This window comes from Musca domestica, unplaced genomic scaffold, assembly GCF_030504385.1.
Source record: "Musca domestica strain aabys unplaced genomic scaffold, Musca_domestica.polishedcontigs.V.1.1 6, whole genome shotgun sequence".
Lineage (NCBI taxonomy): Eukaryota > Metazoa > Arthropoda > Insecta > Diptera > Muscidae > Musca > Musca domestica.
In genome coordinates this window covers 3,542,743-3,559,681 of record NW_026712363.1, presented here as the reverse complement: position 1 = coordinate 3,559,681, position 16,939 = coordinate 3,542,743, and the positions used below count along the sequence as shown (strand labels likewise).

At 35.4% G+C, this 16,939-nt stretch overlaps 2 protein-coding genes across 2 annotated transcripts in view; one reads left to right on the top strand and one right to left on the bottom strand.

Annotated features, from left to right (window-relative positions):
* LOC131805666 (uncharacterized) overlaps positions 1-16,939 on the bottom strand; it is a 241,842-nt gene that overhangs the window by 56,814 nt on the left and 168,089 nt on the right. The gene's annotated exons all lie outside the window — the stretch shown is intronic.
* LOC101901555 (GDP-Man:Man(3)GlcNAc(2)-PP-Dol alpha-1,2-mannosyltransferase) overlaps positions 1-16,939 on the top strand; it is a 119,075-nt gene that overhangs the window by 27,081 nt on the left and 75,055 nt on the right. Inside the window, exons 3-4 of the mRNA XM_059129158.1 lie at positions 8,911-9,369; positions 9,439-10,115. Of these exons, the coding sequence (XP_058985141.1) occupies positions 8,911-9,369; positions 9,439-10,115 (1,136 nt within the window). The remainder of the gene's footprint in view (positions 1-8,910; positions 9,370-9,438; positions 10,116-16,939) is intronic.

Genomic DNA, 16,939 nt, shown 5'->3' with positions numbered 1-16,939 from the left:
TTTGTTGTGAGGAGTGGTGGACTTATTTTACCATGATTCGATTGCGTGAGGGCAGCGATCAGCTCTGTTTCAATTCTTTCTAAGTCTGCCGCAAGTGTATTTAATTGAATCGCCAGGGACATTAGTTTTTGGGCATGTGCTATATTTGGGTTCTCATCTTGAACTGAATTTAAATCATTATATATGCTTTTTTTACGCTCTGAGAAATGCAACATCATATCATTCTTGTCTTGATTAAGAACATTAATTGTTGAATTTATTACCGAAGTTTTGTTTTTGAGCAGCAAATGCAAATGATACTCATTTTGATTTATATTAGCTATCTTTTCAGCCATTTGTTCTGTGTAATCCGAGTCCAGGACTCAAAATAGAGCAGCAGTCATATTCCCCACAATATCCAGAGCAGCTCTTCGGTTTCTTCTTGGAGATAAAAGGTCTGATGGTTGGACGTAGAGTACTTCACATGATTCGGTAGCTATTGATTGCTTGCAGAATCATGAAAAAGTTGTTATATCGGTTTCCAGAATCTCGTTTCTTTCCCAAATCGGTCTGAGATTGTAATATATAATGAATTTCCAGTTAGCAGTTACCAATTTCTTTTGACCCTAAGCCTTCGAAATACAATCGTGGGTTGGGAGAAAACTATGTGACAATGATCGGAGAGTCTAGTATTATCGGCAAAGAAGCAACGAAATAAGAAGTGTATTGAAAATTCCTTGGGAAGCATATGATACTACCTTCCGTTTTGGCTGTATATTATTGTCTTCTGATGAGGATTGTCTCTTTTGTGTTGTTGGTTTCTCATATTCAGTTTGGCTTACGTGAAGATCATTCAACAGAGTTGTCAATCTATGAATTGGCCTCTGTTTTGACGTCACAGACCCTAATAAGTCCATCATCTACCTGGTAAGTTCGGTTGATTCTTCCCAGTGGCCAATTAAATAGAGGAGTATTATCTTCTTTGAGAATAACAAGCATGCCTTCAATGACGTTTGGTGAAGGAGACTTCCATTTTCCCCTTTGTTGTATTTCATGTAAATATTTTTGCGTCCATTCCTTCCAAAATTTCTGTTTAATTTCTGATGTTATATTTCCACCTTGCATCTAATTGTAATTTTGGGGATTGGGCATATACATCCACGGCTGATATTAATGGCTCACCTACTAGAAAATGGCCTGGTGTAAGTGCTTGAAAATCTTCGTCATCAGACGAGAGTGGACATAAAGGTCCTGAGTTTAGCATGGCTTCTATTTCAACCACTACGGTTTCCAATTCATCGTATGTTAGTGATGCACCGGACACACTTCTCAGCAGCAGATGTTTGGCTGAATTAACTGCCGCTTCCCATAGGCCACCGAAATGGCTCCTGGTGGAATGAATTTAAAGGTAATTGATTGATTGCTGCATGCTCGTGTAAATTTTTCTTGGGCGGATTGGGAATGTATCGATTCTTTTAGTTCAGTTAATTTGTTGTTTGCTCCCACGAAGTTAGTAGCATTGTCGCAATATAATGTCTGACGATGGACTCGTCTGCTGGTGAATCATCGCAATGGTCCTAAAAAGGCTTCGGTGGACAGATTGGACACAACTTCCATATGAATGGCCTTTGTTGCAAAACAGCAAAATACTGCAATGTACGCCTTGTCTGATCTTTTTCCTCTAATTTTGTGATGTATCCAAATCGGACCAAAGTAGTCAACTCCAGACGTAATGAATGGACGTCCTGGTGTCACTGGTAGATTGCCCATTAATTGTTTAAACATCACTGGCTTTGGTGCATCGTATGCATTTGTGCACAGTACTGCGTGCGACTGATTTCCCGTTGATAATTCAGAACTCCGCCCTGGTTGCAGCCAATAATGCTTGTGGACCGCAGTGACGATTGTCTTCATAATCAAAACATGATTATGCGGTAAAATTGCTGGATGTTTTGCCTTGAATGGTAATGTGGAGTTCTCCAGACGACAACCTACACGCATTACCTGGTATTCATCCAAGAATGGATTTAAAGAGGCCAACGGACTGGATTTGTGTACAAGTGTTTTCTGTGATAATCTTTCCAGTTCTTCCCAAAATTCCGTCGCTTGCATGAATTTAATGATAACATTCAGAGATCCTTCCATTTCATGTGCACCAGGTCCTTTTGGAATGGGCGACAAATTTTCGTAGTTTTGGAATTTGTTATGAATCTCAAGACATGGCCGATCGTGCGCTGAAGAGTCTTGAAAGAGTTTCGATGTGTTTCTATTTATGCAAAACATGCATTGTTAATTTTCGTTCTTCGATGCAAGGTATATCAATAAATTGTGGAGATGAATTAGTCCATTTACTTATTTGTCCTTATAGGAATATAGGACCATAAAACCAAATTGAATGTTGTGATATGGATTCTGGTGCTAGTCCTCGGGATATTGCTTCTATTTGTTACACGTTTTGCATGATTTGTCGATGGTATTTGAGCTCGTCCACACAATTGGTCAGACTTTGCAGCCATATTAATCCAAGTGTTTTAATCGGACAGTGTGAGTTTTCGTCTAGGTCCAAATTGTTTTCTTTGATGGGGGCAATCCCATTTAATAGCTGGGAATGATTTGAACACCACTTTCGAAGTTTAAAACCAGCCTTTTTAGATTTAAGTTGAGTTGTTTGTGTGTACTAATAGTGTCGGCTTCGCTTAGGCAATCGTCCACATAAAAATCATCACGTAATATTGTTACACCCAGTGGGTATTCCGCAATAATTTGAGTCGACAGGTGTTGTAGACATTTGGTACCTAAATATGGAGCTGAGGAGGTGCCGTAGGTGACAGTTTTGAGACGATAATATATGATATCTTGATGATTGTTATATCTCCAAATGATGAGCTGAAACATCTATACTTGACATACATACTTGAATTTGTCGGTACTTTTTCTCGATATCTGCCGTGAAGACAAATTTATGCATCCGAAATCTCAACAACACTGAAAATAGCTCACTTTGTACAGTTGGTCCGGCATGAAGAATGTCGTTGAGTGATGAACCGCTGGATGTTTTAGCTGATGCATCATATATTACTCTCAACTTTTGTAGTCGAACTTTCCGGTTTCAACACGCAATGATGAGGCATGACGTAATGTACATCGGAAATATCATCTTCCAGAATTTCTTCCATGTGACCCTAAGATTCATATTCTTTCATAAATCTGTTGTATTCTGCTTTAAGTTCTGGCTTAAGGTTTAACCGTTTTTCCAATGACAAAAATCGATTGAAGGTCATTGTTTTAGAAGTTCCGAGGATTGATGGATTGTCTGCAAATGGTAAGCGAACAACGAATCTACCGTTCCTTTTTCTTTGTACGTTTTGTAGGAAACGATCTTCACAACGTTTCTCAGTTAACGATAGTGCACGTTCTGAAGTATTTGCTTCTTCGAGATTCCATAACTTTTCAATCAGCTCGTTTGTTGTTGGTTTTACTGGGGTAAATGCTGTAAGTAACCAACTTGTTGTCCTTGTTTTCCTGGACTTTACCAGTTACGATCCAGCCCAAATCTGTATTTTGAAGAATTGGCAACTTCTTGTAGAATCTGTAGAGTCCAATGATAGCTTGTTTAGCACTCGATTTGTAACCAGATTGACTTGTGATCCAGAGTGTAGAAGAGCACGAAATTTTGCGGTACAGCCTTTGGTCCCAATCACCTTTACTCGTGCAGTGACGAGTAATATATAGGCGTTGACGCGAAAACGCGTGTTTGTTGCAATTGAGACATTTTTATTTGAAGCAGTTGTTGGATTCGACGAATATTCGAAGTTTCCAACAGAGATTTTTAATGAATCTTTTATTGGTTTTTCTAAATGCAGCAATGTGTTGTGCTTCTTTGCGCACCTTGAGTATGACCGTGACTTGCATGATTTGGCGGTATGCTCTGATTTAAAACAGTTGACACAAATACTAATTTTTTGTGTCCATTGGGTTTCGGTTGGGGACATATTCAGGAACTTCTCACAGTAATATATGGGATGCCCCGCAATTTGGATTTGATGTAGCTGACGTTACTACCTTGACTCTATCCTCCCCCTTCAGATTCGCATGATTTTCCTCTCTTTCCAATGCTTGGAATCTATGCTCTGTAATTTTAAATAATTCATCGAGACTTACAAGGTTCTTGTTGTCTTCGAGCGAATGTTCAAACAAGGTTTGAGTTGAGGGATCAAGTTTTTTCAATATTATATGGACGATTATTGCGTCCCATTCATCCACCGGAAGTCCCTGTGCATTTAAGCCATGGATGCATTCCTTTGTGAGATCATGAATATTTTTTAGGGCTTGTGCCGTTTAATTTTTTTTTAATAATGTTGTCACAATGAGCCTTTTGTTATCGTATCTATTGACCAGAATATCCCATGCTATTGCATATTTTGTTGTTGCAATTGGCAAATGGTTTATTAGTTTTTTGCCTCATCTGTGAGGTGTATCCTCAAATAGAACATTTTCTCAACTTCACTCATTGCTGCATTGTGAATAAGTTGGTTATACAGATCTTTGAAGGCTACCCAATGGAGATAACAAAAGGTTTCTTTGGAGATCTCAATATGCTTAGCCTAGGTAGAGACACCGTATGCTAATATGATAGAATGAAACCTTAGTAGAAACACTAAGCCCATGAAGCAATGACAAAAGTTGAAATTTGTTTGCCTTATTGTGTTTATTTGTATCAATTTTTATACAAATTAATTGCTTACGTCTAAATTAAAATTAACAATAAAAACAATGCATGATCAAGTTTCACTTTAGTAAGTAAATCATAAAATTTCAGGTTGTAAAAAATGCCTTTAATTGCATTATTGCACAAAATAATATAAGGTAAATGACATTTATGTTTGTTGACATATCAAATACCTGTGAGTCAATGACTGCAATAAACAGTTTCAAGGGCAAACGAATCAACTAATGAAGTAATGGAATTTTGTTATGGTTAACAGCGGCCAAAGTAAAGCACGAGTTGTTCAGGAATTTGGAGGCTACGTTGACATCTTCTATGGACTCAGTGAAGCAAACCCACGACCTTCTTTTGGCCTTTTTGATCTCACTGTTGTACCTGTTGAAGGCTGATTTAAAAGCATCCCAGTCCGTACCCAGTTTGGTCTTATTAAATCTATTATAAAAGCGTCTGCTTGTCTTTCTGAGCTGGGCTAGGTCTTTCGACCACCAGACAGGTAGGCACATTTTGCCGGGAAGGTAAGCGGGCAAACTCTTTCAAGCTCCCAATCAGGATTTTTGTTATTAAATTAACGGACTCGTCCACATCTGAGGCGGAGTCTACTGGGAGATTACCAGTAGATCTCAGCTTCCATGCAGTGTGCTCCGCAAATTTGTCACATCGAGCATTTCTCGGGTTCTTAAGCGGTTTTTGATACAATCCCTCTACTGATACCTGGAATGTTATCTTCCTCTGACTTATCCATGTTAGTAAGGGTGAGATCAATGACCTCCTCCCTATTCTTATTTTGAAAAGTTGCCTTATTACCCCTGTTATATATTTTGAGATTATGTGTTAAAATTAAATCAAAACTGGATTCACCTCTTGCGTTCGTATCCCTACTGCCCCATTGAAAATGGTGAGCGTTAGCATCACATCCAACAACGAGATTGCCTCCGCTTCTCAGCTCAGTGAACAGCTTCTCTACTACTTGGCCTGGCGCGTCGGGGTACTCAAAGGGAAAGTAGATGGAGATAAAAAAGAGTACTCTTCCGGTTCGTGATTCCAATATAACACCCGTGGCTGAAATTATTGAGGAAGATTAAATTTAAGTTCTTTTTAGCGACGATACACGTTCTAACCTTTTCTCCATTGGAGGTGGCATAGGTGATGTACCATTCACTCCCTAGCCCGTTACCCTATTTTTGACTATATCAAGTTCTTGGACCAGGGCTATCAACTAATGAAGTACTACTTTAAACTGGTGAGAGACAAGAGAAGCTCAGCCGCGGCTGATTTGCAGTGGTGCAGCTTAATCTGTACAACGTTGAGCAACTGCGGCTTCCTTCCTCCTACTGCGACGACGGCGTTAGACTTAACCGAATCCATCCTGTGCCAAGGTGCAGCTCCCCCCCCCCACGTGTCTGAAGGTATTCCTGGCCAGATGTATCGATGGGTACCTTGACGACCAGGCCTCCTCCCTCCGTGCTTGAGCCGACTAAATGCCAGCTGTCCGTACTGAGATAGGGATTTTATTAACTCAATATTGTCAAGACGCGTGTCGGATCCACTGAAGGAGGTGGCACCATGCTGTCAATATTTTCCTACAGGAAATTTCCTTAAGGGAAGCCTGCTACTGCGGTCACGAGGACGTTTTTGGACTCCTCAATTTCGCAGCAGATGACCTTCACTCCTTTGTAGATGGTACCACTGCCGAACTGTAGCCTTATTGGATCTTCCCATAGGAAAACCAACTCCCTCAGACGGTCCTCAATGAGAAGACATAAACTTTCACTGTTTTTGCCTTCCGGCTCATCTCTGTCGATGACCGCTGCACGGAGTCGATCAAGAACGAATAAGAATGAACATTTCTTAAGCTTGTTTAGATCCTTTTAAGCGAAATAAAATGGATTTTATGCGTCGTTTCATAACTGTTGATGAGACATGGATCCACCACTATACTCCAGAGACAAAAGAAAAATCCAAACAATGGACGGAAGCTGGAGGAAGTGCCCCAAAGAAGGCAAAAATAATTCAATCGACTGGTAATGTTAGGGCAACATTTTTTTTTGGGACTTCAAAGGTACTTTATTAATTGACTACCTGCAGAAGGGCAAAGCAATAAATACAGAGTACTTTTACAAACTTTTGGATTAATTAAATGTACAAATTCGAGAAAAACGTCATTGCTTACAACACAAAAAATTGTTCATCAAGACAACGCACCAGCGAATAAGGGTGTTTTAACAGTGGCTAAAATAAACGAATTAAAGTACGAGTAGCTTGACCACCCACCTTATTCTCCTGATTTAGCTCACAGTGACTTTTACTTGTCCCCACATATATGTGTCAACGGCGACTCCCTCTGGTTAATACCTTAAACAGAATGCCATAACACGGTCAAACGGATTTATTCTTGCAAATAATACGGTTAACAGCTATTAACTGGCGGGATATACATATTAAACCAATCTACCTCGCACTTCCACATTGATGGCAAATAAAAAAGAATAATTTATTATGAATCGAAAGGAATTGCGTTTTGCCATTATTTTTGCATAAGTTTCCGATCGCAATATTAGGTGTGTACGATAATCTAATATTTTGTAAAAATTTTACATAAATTTAAATGAGAGTGAATTGACAATGCAATTTACATTACTGTGTTACTAAGAATTTACAAATGGCACACTTGGTGGTTGGCAACGAATCTTTTTTTAATCGACTAATTCAATTAATCGAGGGAGAAGTCACAATAAAATTATATCAATAATTAAAAGAAAATTATTGACAATTACAAATTGTTCAATTATTCGTGTCATCACTATGTACGGTTTACTGGAGACAAGCTCAGGCGAGATTGATTTTAATTGAAAGAAATCGTGAAATCTTCCAACCTCCACTTCAAGTGCGATCATTATATATTACATTGAAACTATAACAACTTAAATACTATCTCTTTAAAAAATGGTTTGTAAAATTGATTAATATGCCCGGAAAAGTGTTCTAAACGAGAAATATATATTGCATTATTTTAACCTTGCATTTACACATGAAAGTGACAGAAAAGTAAAAAAACAGCACGTCAATACAGGAGAGGAAACAATTGTACTGTATTACTGTACTGAATTTAGCCCAACACCACAATTTTATAGCCAGGAAGACTACTTTTGATAATGAATTATTAAGTTTTTACACCACGTTATTTGATTTCCTTCGAATTTTAAATTCCAACTAGAATTTTTACAGGAAATTAGCTCTCAGATAGTCATACTGGTAGACGTCTCATAGTTCTGGGAACAATTGAAGTGAAGAGCAAGCAGTTCAATTTTTCTAGTATCAAGATATATTTACAAGGCAAACAAAATAAATTCCCCTATATATCAATATAAAATCCCATTATTGTTGTTTTTGTAAAAACAACGTTTGTTTATTAGTGGAGAACGATTGTAATGTTTACCTGGGGGGTAAGGCAGGGAATACCTAGGTTTCGGAAAGAGCCACCAATCCTCATCAGATCCCTTGGTCTTTGTCCGAGATATTCTCCCTAGAATTTATTTTAAAAATAACTTCTATGACAAAAAAAAAAAAAAACTTTTTTACCCAAGTGACGAGATTGTAAGCTTAATAGAAGAGGTATCAAAGAATTACATAAAACCATTTCTTTTTTTGAAAATCTTCTAAATCTTACAACCGCACTTATAAACATTTTCATCTTTCTCCACTTGTTATTCTTTCATTTTACACGAATGAAGTAGCAAAAGTAACTTCTTTAAAAAAAAAAAACTTTAGAGGTTTCCTGAAATTTATTTTTGTTCCTTTTTTAATAGATTTCTAGCAAAAATATCTTTGAAAGCAAGAGAAGTCTAAGATTTTTATTCACCTCCTGTGTGACCAGTGTGTGAAGTGTCCGTTTGATAAAATTAATTTTATGACTATGATGCATATACACTACTTTTTATTTTTAAAAATGGCATGTTCAAATGTATAGCAATTCTCGGAACTGTCACTTCCATGTATAAATGCAGGATAAGTAACTTCGGTGCAAACACCGATCTAAGAAAAGGGGCATCAAAGTCCTAAAAACTGAGGTTTTAGCCCGAGAAAAATAAAATAAACGGGCTTAGATTCAAAATATTTATAGCATTTCTATGTATGACGAATGTATTTATTTTTTAACTTATTTTCATCTTACGTTTTTTGATTGATATAATATTTCTACATTTCAGGCAAAATATGATAACATTAAAATTCTCATATACACTGGGGATATTGAAAGCTCACCAAATGCAATTTTGGAAAAAGCGAAAAGTGTATTCAACATTTACATAGAAAAAGATAGCGTTACTTTTGTGTACCTAAAGTTACGGCATTGGGTTGAAGCAAAAAAATATCCCTGTTTCACCCTCCTTGGTCAAAGTATTGGTTCAATACTCTTAGGCTTGGAAGCATTATGTAAATTTCCTCCCGACATATATATTGACACCATGGGATATGCATTTACGTTACCATTATTTCGATACATAGGATGTTGTAAAGTCGGGTGTTATGTTCATTATCCAACAATAAGTACAGAAATGTTACGGAGAGTTCAACAGCGTGAATATTCCCATAATAATCATAGTTACGTAGTTCGAAATCCCTTTTTAACCTGGACAAAAGTTACATACTACAAGTTATTTGCTAAGGTCAGTATAATGACATTATTTATAAAATATTTTTATATATAAATATTTAACAAGATATCTTTACCACAGATGTATAGTTGGGTTGGCCGTAGTTCGGAAACGATAATGGTGAATTCATCCTGGACGGAAAACCATATATTGAATTTGTGGGGTGCACCATTTAAGACTCACCGTGTTTATCCACCTTGTGAAGTAAACCATATAAAAAAATTGAAACGCTCAGAAAATCCTAACAAAATAATAATATTGTCAGTAGGACAATTTCGACCAGAAAAAGATCACCCTCTTCAATTGCAGACAATGTATGAATTAAGGACTTTATTGAATAGGAATGAGGAAATGTGGAACAAAATTCAGCTTGTTATTCTTGGTTCCTGCAGAAATGAATCAGACTACGAACGTCTTAAAAACATGCAAGACTTATCAAAACATCTATCTTTGGAAAATAGTGTTGAGTTCAAAGTGAACGTTCCCTACAGTGAACTATTAGAAATCTACAAAATTGCTAGTATTGGTATTCATACAATGTGGAATGAACATTTTGGCATTGGTATAGTCGAATGTATGGCGGCTGGCCTTATAATGGTCGCACACAAATCTGGAGGGCCCCTATTGGATATAATTGAAACATCGGAAGGCTCGCAAAATGGATTCCTTGCAACAGACGCTTCTGAATATGCCAATTGTATATTATCAATAATCTATAATTCCTTGGAACAAAACGAAGTTATAAGAAATGCAGCAAGGTAAGAAGATTTTAAATTATATATTTTAAGTTAAGAAACGATAAAATCTATATGTTAACAATTTTTTTTATGAGTATCCAGAAAGCAACCTATTATTAGCAACGATCATCGTTATTGACTGTTTGTTTCTTATAAGACGATACCTGACTACGTCGTTTGTTCCTGGCGATTTCCATGATAAAAGTAATTTTTGTACTCGACAAGAGATGAATTTTCTCTAGTATCGGAGTTGTTTTCGAATAATTGGTCCAAATATCGAAGAGAAGATCAGATACCTTAGAAGCGGATCTAAACGTGAACTCATTAAGGATTACTTTTATTAAATTTTACTAGGCAATGATTGTTAATTTCATTCAGTTAAGTGCCAGACCTCAGCTACATTTCTATCTAGCGGACCTTGGTTTCTTTTCTATCTACTGTAGTAAGCAATTGTAGTCAAAATTAATAGATTGTTCGTCAAGGATTATTTCAATTGGCTGCAATTTCTTTTTTACATCACTGAATGCTTAGTTTAATATTTCCGAAGATTCTTTTTCAAATTTAATATAAAATTTAAATTTTTTTATATTTTATATTAAATAAAAATAATTTGTACAAATTATTATGTTATCGTAAAAACTCATTTATAACAAATCAACAAATTTGGAGTTTATTACATAAAAATTCAAGAATTGTCATATACAAGTTCAAAAGTTATTTACGGAAAAGAAAAGTGAAAAGATATGCTAGCAAAGGCAACAAAATTTCAGTTCAATCGCATGCCGTAGCAAGACTACGTACAGAACTAGAAGTGTTGTAAATGTACAACTCTTTTACTAGGGTTTTTTTTTAAATTGTGGGTTATTCTTTTTAGCAGTTAAAATATAAAGAAACGAATAAAAAAAACAACAATCAAAAGCAGCGAAACATATTGATAAAAAATATATTTAAAATTGAGTAATAATGCATGTAAAATATATATTTACCAAGTTAGTTTTTAACATACTTACTATAATTTCAATATATTCAAATTTAATAAATTGTATAGTGCTGTTTTTAAATTTAATTTATTCTAACATTGATTAAACTTTTCGGCATCAATTACCACAACATATACCTGTACTGAGATTCATGTATGTGCATGCGCTGAGAAGTGCGCTCAAAAATACTAATTTACTGTAACAACCAAGTCATCATTTTTTGAAATTTTTAATAATAATAAATTGATCCGGTTGCGTGATTAAAAAGCTGGAATATGAGCGCATTTTCTGATCATAAAAGACTCATTTGTCGGGAGAAAAACGTGACCTCCCGCGACTTTTCTAAATAAATCACATATGAGCCTTCCTCTAGATTATTTAAGAGTCTTTTTCGACCATTTTTTGATCGTTCTACGAGTCTTTTTCGAGTCGTTTTCTAATCATTATTGCCCTAAAACGCTTAATTTTTGTATATTTTTCGAGTCTTTTTTAAGTCATTTTTTGATCATTTATGAGTCTTAAGTGAGTAATTTATTAGTCTTTTAAGTGTCATATATCACTCATATGTATATTCATTTAGGAGGCTTTTTTGAGTCCCCTTTTGTATTAAATTCAAGTCATTTATGAGTCTTATATGACTGTTAATGCTATGTTCTCATTACACTTTCAATCACGTTGTTCGCTCTCAGAATTAGGTAAACGAATTAACCCGTTCATACGGCACGATTCGTAATTCATAGCAAAATAATTCCTTTTTCACAAATTTTATTTGTTGACTTGAATGGGAATTCGTACAAAAATACATGAAATTCCCACTAATATGAATAGAAGAAATTATTGTTTTTCTTCCAAAGAATAATTATATCATTAATTTTACAATTTTCATTCACGTTTTCAACTTTTTGTGCAAATGTTGACATTTTGAACATATTTTTGTATTTTTCTATTTTTAAATTTTGCTGGAGAGACACTTGTCAAACATTTTTCTGCCGATACAAACATTTTGAAAATATTGTCTCTTTTGTTTGCAGTTTTCTGTGGAAATTTCAACTCGTGGACAAAATGCGTACCTCGAATGAGAGAGAAAACAAAATGTACTTTCGTTTGAATGTACATACGCCATTCAACATTGTAGTTTTCATTCATAATTTTCAGTCTTCCCAAAAATTTTTAAAATTTCATTAAATTTTTCTATTTTTAATTTTTAAATGTCATAATTAATTTTTTCGATAAATGCTCTCATTTGTTAGGGATGGCACATATTCAATCTTAGTTCTGAGAGTGATTTGAATGGAACGAAGAACAAAAATCTTTGTTCGCTCAGGAAATTTTGTGTGAAGAATTAGATAGTTTTTTCATAGTTAAGGGTCAAACAACGAATAGAGAGCGAATCAAGTGCAGTGGAAACGCCACATGACGATTCTACGAATCACGTACGTGATTTCTAAATATTCGGATGTACCGTAGAAAAAAGAATTTGATTATATATGTTCATATAAAAATTTATTTAAAATAAAAATAATTCAGCTTTTATGATTATAATTTGTACTGTAATTTCAATAAATGCGATTGTAAAAAATATAGTGTAGTGGATACTGCTTTGAAAAAAAAACACCGTTTGATTTATATTTATTTTTTGATGCACTGTCTGTTTGCTTTCGCTCTCTCCATTCGACTGACTGTCCAGCGACCGACGAGCAACAGAACAAGGCTCAATCTTTTATTAGGTACAATTATCGATAAATATTAGAAACTTATGTGCTAGATAGTAATTAACGTAACGTGAATATGATTTATTATCTAAATGTCTTAGGAACTAATTAGTATACTACATTTCGGCCGTCCTGACCATAAGAATCACCTGATTCTTTCGAAATCTACATCAGTATGTTATCGCATTTTTTTTTACCTTGGAACCAGGGTTTTATATTATGGGCTGCCCAAACGCCTTTGTTGGGTATTTGCGTTTGCTGGAAACCGTCTACGTCTTCTAAAATATATCTGTCATTATCTAAAATCGTAGTTATCTGGTATGGTCCCTTGTACTTCGGTATTAGTTTTCTCGCTATCCCGGTTTTGCAGTCGAAGTTTCGGATAACTACATAATCTCCTACTTTATATTCAACCGGATTTTTCCGTTTCTCATTAGTAATTCTTTCATTGTACGATTGTGCTTGCATTTCTTTTTTATTTGCGTTTGTTCTAACCTCGTCAATATCTCGACGATTTTCGGGTAAAACATTTTTCTGTATTTCGTCTGTACATTTTCCTTTTTGATTTATTCCAAAAAGCATAACGCTTGGATGTTCATCTATCATTCTGTGAACGGTATTATTCATGGTAAATTCTGTAATTTCTATTATGTCACTCCAGCTTAAATTTGAATCTGTGTCTTTAATTTTTGCTATCATTGGCCCTAAATTTCTGTTAACCCTCTCGACTTGGCCATTAGCTTGTGGAGACCCTGTTGCGATTAAAATGTGCTTAATGTCATTTTCTTTCAAAAATTGTGCGAAATCAGAGGAGGTGAAACACGTCCCTCTGTCCGATACTATATATGTCGGTCTACTGTAATATCTAAAGTACTCACTCAACGCCTTTATAGCCTCTTTTGTTGCTGTAGTCTTTGTGGGATATAGTTTTACAAATTTTGAACAAGCATCAACGACAACAAATAAATGCTTCTTCACGTCGTTGCCATGAATAGGTCCGTAATGATCTATATGAAGCATCTCGAAAGGTTTATCAGGCTTCGGTATATTATGAAGAAACCCTTCTTTCTTACCACTTTTACTAGAAAATGATATGCACTTTAAACAATTCTCGATGTGATTTTTCACTTTAACCTTCAGTTGTGGAAACCAGTAATGTTTCTCTATTAGATCAGTAACTTTATTAATACCAACGTGGCCCATCTCATCATGAAATTTGTACAAAACGTGTGACTCCATATCTAGCGGAACGTAAAATAATACTCTATTTTTACTAAGCTTCTTGTATAATACTCCATTTCTCATCTCATAATGTTTATGTTCTGTAGTTTGTAGTGTCTCCTTTAATTTCCTTATATTTGGGTCTCTATTTTGACATATAACTAAATTCTCTTCAAACGTGTTAGTTTCGATTATCATTATGTCTTGGCATCTGCTAAGTGCGTCGACATGTTGCATGCGCTTTCTAGAGCGATGTTCCACGACATAATCGAAGTTTTGCATTTCTAAAGCCCACCGTGCTATTCTCGGGTTCAGATCTTTTTTACCTAAAGTCAACTTAAGTGAATTACAGTCTGTAATTATTTTGAACGGTCTCCCAAAGAGATAGACTCTAAATCTCCTCAACGCATATATGATAGCTAGGGTTTCCAATTCATAACTATGAAATTTTGATTCAGATTCACTTGACCTCTTTGAAAAATAAAATACTGGATGATATTTTCCATCGCTTCCCTTTTGAACTAGTATTGCCCCATAACCTAGCGCGCTGGCGTCACAGTGTAATTCTGTTTCAGCTAAAGGATCAAAAAGAGCTAGAACTGGGGATTCTAAAAGCTTGTTTTTCAGTAAGTCGAATGCTGTAAGTTCTTCTAGGCCAAATGAAAACTTCTTGTCTTTTTTTGTGAGGTCGTATAACGGTTTTGCTATGATTGAAAAATCTTTTATAAAACGACGAAAATATGAGCACAATCCAAAAAAGCTTCGAACCGTGTGTACTTTATCTGGAACGGGGTAATTTTTAATCGCCTCCAAACCTTTTTCATCTGCTCGAATACCCGACGAGTCTATATTGTAACCAAGATATTTAACATTATTCTGTAAGTACTCGCATTTATCTAGTCGCAACTCTAATTTGTTTTTTACTATCCGTTTCATAACCTCTTCCAATACCGAAAGGTGCTCAGGGATGTTATCGGCGGCTATTATAATGTCGTCAAGGTAAATTATAACTTTTCTATCTTTTACTAGATCTGCGAAGATTTTGTTAATGAACATTTGAAACACTGACGGAGCATTTTTTAGGCCGAAAGGCATTCTGAGAAATTCAAATTGTCCCAGTGGTGTAATAAAGGAAGTAAATTTTACTGATTCTTCGTGCATGTGAACGTGGTAAAAGCCGTTCCGTAAATCTAGTTTTGTAAAAATTGTCTTTTTACATAAGGTTTCTAAAAGGTCATCTATCAGGGGTATAGGATAGTTATGTTTCATAGTCATTTTATTCAAGTGCCTAAAGTCTACGCACATTCTTAATTCACCCGTCTTTTTGCGTACTAATACTATCGGCGAGGTGTACTCGGATTCGCTAACTCTAATAATTTTATTCTCTAAAAGTTCGTCTATTATTTTCTGTAGCGCCTGTTTCTCAGCATACGCAAGTCTACGAGGTGGACAATTGAATGGTTTTAAATTATCTAAATTAATTTTCATTTCAAACTTAATTTCTGGTTCTTCAGGTCTTTCCAAATTTACATAAGTGTTTCGGAATATTTTTTCTAAGGTAGACTTGACTTCGTGCGGTACATTTTCTTGAACATTTAAATTTATATCATTTTTATCTGTATAATTTTCTAATGCCATAATAGCTTTCTCAAATTCTGTATTTTCATCCAAATCAAATTCATTTTGTAATTTATGTACTTTGTTTTCTTTTTCTGATTCCCCAATCATAATTTTGCTGTTTGTTATATTTAAAAAATCTCTTCCCAATAATATCGAATACTTCATGGATTTTGCATCCACCACAATCAGCTCAATTTCATAACAGCATTTATTGACTTCAATTAAACATAAACATTTTCCGATTGTTTTTAATTCAGTAAAATTTAATCCATAAAATGAGGTATTATTATCAAAATTAAGAATTTGGAATTCATTTGGAACCATATCCTCTTTAATCAAGCTGACCGGGCTTCCAGAATCTATGAGGCATTCTAAAGAAAAACTAAAATTAGGTTTGTTATGTAATCTAAATAAGAAATATCTTACATAATAATTTGTTTCGCTTTGTTTCTTCTTGTTAAGGCTGCAGTTTGAAACCATATGATCTTTGCTTCCACACGCATAGCATGTACCTGGTTGCCGACGGGGTTTGCCGCAGTCCACAGCATAATGACCAAGGCTATTGCAGTTGTAACATCTTACATCAAGCTTCGTTGTTGTTGTTGCTGTAGATTTTGTTGTGACTGCCATGGCAGTATTGGTTTTCGGCAATTTGACATTCACCAAGGCTTTATACAAATCTCTAGTATTTTTATGTTGTTGCATTGACACTTGCGTTTTAATCTGTAGATTTGTTATCCCATCTATTATGTATTCTAGCAACTCTTCATCGTCCATCTCTAACTTGTTGGCAAGCAACATTTTTCCATTATAGTAATCTGTAAAGTTTTCATTCTGTTGCCATTTACGTTGTTCGAATTTGCGTCGTCTTTCTAACTTTGTGTCGTTTGTTCCAAACGTCAAGCAGAATTCTTGAAGTAAGTTGTCTACATCTTCACAAGCAGTGTTGCGCCTGGAATGCAACCAAGACTTAGCTTTTCCAACAAGTTTCATCGCAAACAATGTGCGCAACATGTTGTCATTGAACTGATATGTTTTTTGGATGTCACGAAGTTGTGTTGTCCAAAATGTTGCATCACTTGTTCCATCATAATCTGCCATAAAGTTGCTGACCAGATCAATCGACACTCCACTGGCACCGTGTTCTCTTATTTCTAGCCTCTTCTTTAATAATTCATTTTCTCTTGTTAGTAATTCATGCTCATGTCGCAGCAACTCATTTTCTCTTCTTAATATGTTGGCTTCTCTTTCGATGAATTCTTGTTCTGTCGACGATTTGGTGCTGCTGCTGACGGTAACAGAAGTTCTCGGA